General features: G+C 45.8%; 1 protein-coding gene across 1 annotated transcript; it reads right to left on the bottom strand.

Annotated features, from left to right (window-relative positions):
• Nucleotides 1-1258: 1258 nt before the first annotated feature.
• LOC311229417 (tripartite motif-containing protein 16-like protein) lies at nucleotides 1259-2680 on the bottom strand (the record flags this gene model as incomplete). Its single annotated transcript, XM_084315501.1, has 1 exon — nucleotides 1259-2680. The coding sequence occupies one exon, from the start codon at nucleotides 2678-2680 to the stop codon at nucleotides 1259-1261; it is 1422 nt and encodes a 473-aa protein (XP_084171627.1).
• Between the last annotated feature and the right edge of the window lie 745 nt (nucleotides 2681-3425).

Genomic DNA, 3425 nt, shown 5'->3' with positions numbered 1-3425 from the left:
GTGGATTATAGGAGAGGACAGCAGGAGACACACACACCACTGACGATTAACGGGGCTACCGTGGACAGGGTGAGCAGCTTTAAGTACCTGGGGGTCCACATCTCAGAGGATCTGACATGGTCAACACACATAGACACAGTAGTAAAGAAAGCGAAGCAGCGCCTCTACCACCTGAGACAGTTAAGGAAGTTCAGAGTATCGGGGAAGATACTCCAGTCCTTCTACTCAGGAGCTGTAGAGAGCATCTTGACCGGAAACATCACTGCCTGGTATGGAAACAGCACGGCACAGGACAAGAAGGCCCTACAGAGAGTGGTGCGCTCAGCCGAGCGTACCACGGGTATTGCGCTACCTCCCCTGCAGGTTCTATACAACAAGAGGTGCAAATCCAGAGCCTGCAGAATAATGAAAGACCCCCACCACCCCAATAACAGCCTGTTCCAGCTTCTGAGGTCAGGCAGACGCCTGCGAACCCCAGCTACTAGGACGGAGAGGCTTAGGCTCAGCTTCTTCCCCCAGAGCCTTGAACAATGAACATTGAGTGCCACAGAAACTGAACTATCCACACACAAGCACACACGAGCACACACACGACACGCACGCTGTGCACGCTCACACACTAGCAGCCACTTTAACACGAGCAGGCACACACTCATGCCGCACACACGCACACTTATGGCCAAGAGGAAAGGCCACTTTAAATTAGTATAACAGGAACAGTGTATTGCACTACTAAAGCTACCTAGCATGTCCTATATGCTCTGTTACCTGTTACCTGTTTATTGCACACTGTTTTTTTTTTATTGGATTCTATTATATGTTGTACCACTGTATTTTTATTGGATTCTATTATATGTTGTACCACTGTATTGCACATCGTCGCGGGAAAGACCACCCGCATTTCATTGTATACTTGTATGCCGTAACAATTAAAACTCTTGACTTGACTTGACTTGACTATACAAATACAATGGTTGCATATTGTTGTCCAACCTACCCAGAGTATGAAAATAAAGAGTTTGACTTCCCCACATGCAAAGGAACAGAGGTATTGAAGATGGGAATCAAATATGTGAATATGCAAATATCCAATCAAACAAACTTTACCCCGGTAGGCTATAAACTGTGTCCCTCAGAACAATGATAGAGTGACTGAATGAATGTAACTCCTAATGACCTCATCTTTCACAACTCAGCATCTTCAAGATCAATTTAAATCCAAAACCCTGGGTAGAGGAGCTGTGAATGTCACTGATCTCTACTTCAGCTCACAAAACTCAGCCTCCCCAGAGTAATGTAACGTAAGTCCAGGATAGAGAGGCTGAGTGAATGTGGTGTTGACTCTGTGCAGGAGGGTCATGGTGTCAGAGACGCTGTAGAAGGACAGAGTACCTGCCCTGTGATCCAGGTACACTCCTATTCTGGAGGACCAGGGGCCCGGTACTGTGATCCTCTTGTTATTGTGTCTGAAGCTGTAATCACTTTGTGAGCACCCTAAAGCCCAGGATTTGGAATTTAATCCAAATACACTGTCCTCCCAGGTGCCTGTTCTACTAATGTCTTTGTAGGAGGCTGCTACAGAAACCCCTCCACCTCCACTCCACTCCACCTCCCAGTAACAGCGTCCAGTCAGACCTTCTCTACCCAGAACCTGAGGCCATCCAATAAATCTTTCTGGGTGATTAGGATATGACTGCTTTTGATACACATATGTTGCTTTTCTGTTCCCCTCAGACAAAGACAGAAGTGTGTGTGTTGTGTTTGGGTCCAGTGTGATCTGAGAGGAATATTGTAAGAAGTCAGCTCTGGTCTTGGGCTCTGGTGGCAGTAAAACATTAACTGCATTCACTGTTGATGAGATTCTGGGCCACTGCTCTTTCAGAACGTCCTCTAGTTTGTTTCTCAGCTCAGACACGACCTCAGTCACATCTGCAAAGTACAGCAAAGGAAGGACACTGATGCTGGGTAAGTCTGTAGACTCACTGGGACTGGAGAGGGGGGGGTGACTCTGTAGAAAGTGGATGTTGTCCTCTGTGTGTGAGAGCTGCTCCAGCTCAGTGTCTCTCCTCCTCAGGTCCGCTATCTCCTGCTCCAGTCTCTTCTGCAGTTCTTCAGCCTGAGTCACTGTGGTCCTCTGTTGGGCTCTGATGACCTTCTTCAGCTCAGAGCGCCTCGTCTCCAAGGAGCGTATCAGCTCAGTGAACATTCTCTCACTGTCCTCCACTGCTTTATCAGCAGAGCGATTGAGAGAATCAACAGCCTGTTGGGCGTCTTTGAGTCGCTTCTCTCTCTCCTGGACTTTCTGCTGACGAGAGCAGGTGTTCTCCAACTTCTCCTGAAGCCGTGTGGAGGCTTTGACCAGCTTGTGTTGCTTTAACGGAGCTACAGTATGATGAGGCTGGAGGTGAGTTTCACAGAAAGAGGTCAGACATACCAGGCAGGACTCGAGGGCTTTCTGCTTTCTCCCAGTGCAGAAATCACAGGCCACATCTGCAGGTCCAGCATAACAGTGATCAGGAGGAGCAGCTTGGAGTCCTGTCTTCATTAGTTGTTCTATCACTTCAGCCAGCATGTTGCTTTTCTTCAGAACAGGCCTCGGAGTAAAAGTCTCCCTGCACTGGGGACATGTGTAGATCCCCCTCTGATCATCGTGATCCCAGCAGTCTTTAATACAGCCCATACAGTAGCTGTGTCCACAGGGAATAGTTACCGGATCCTTCAGTACATCCAGACAGAGAGAACAGCAGAACTGGTCCCGGTACAGAACTTGCTGCGCCATTTTATTCTACAAAGACAATGACAATGTTTTCTCAGGAAGAGTGAACTCTGATCGTGTGGGTGGGAGGGGCTTCAACTTCAGGGTGAAGACGGGGACCAACATGGTGGCAGCATGATCCTGTGGTCAGGAGACATACTGGTTTATCATACAGTACATACTGGTTTATCATACAGTACATACTGGTTTATCATACAGTACATACTGCTTCATCATACAGTACATACTGGTTTATCATACAGTACATACTGGTTTATCATACAGTACATACTGGTTTATCATACAGTACATACTGGTTTATCATACAGTATACTGGTTTATCATACAGTATACTGGTTTATCATACAGTAAATACTGGTTTATCATACAGTACATACTGGTTTATCATACAGTACATACTGGTTTATCATACAGTATACTGGTTTATCACACAGTACATACTGGTTTATCATACAGTACATACTGGTTTATCATACAGTACATACTGGTTTATCATACAGTATACTGGTTTATCATACAGTATACTGGTTTATCATACAGTAAATACTGGTTTATCATACAGTACATACTGGTTTATCATACAGTACATACTGGTTTATCATACAGTATACTGGTTTATCACACAGTACATACTGGTTTATCATACAGT

This window comes from Notolepis coatsorum (genome assembly GCF_963971535.1).
Source record: "Notolepis coatsorum genome assembly, chromosome: 6".
NCBI classification, from domain to species: domain Eukaryota; kingdom Metazoa; phylum Chordata; class Actinopteri; order Aulopiformes; family Paralepididae; genus Notolepis; species Notolepis coatsorum.
This window is presented reverse-complemented; position numbering and strand designations above follow the sequence as displayed.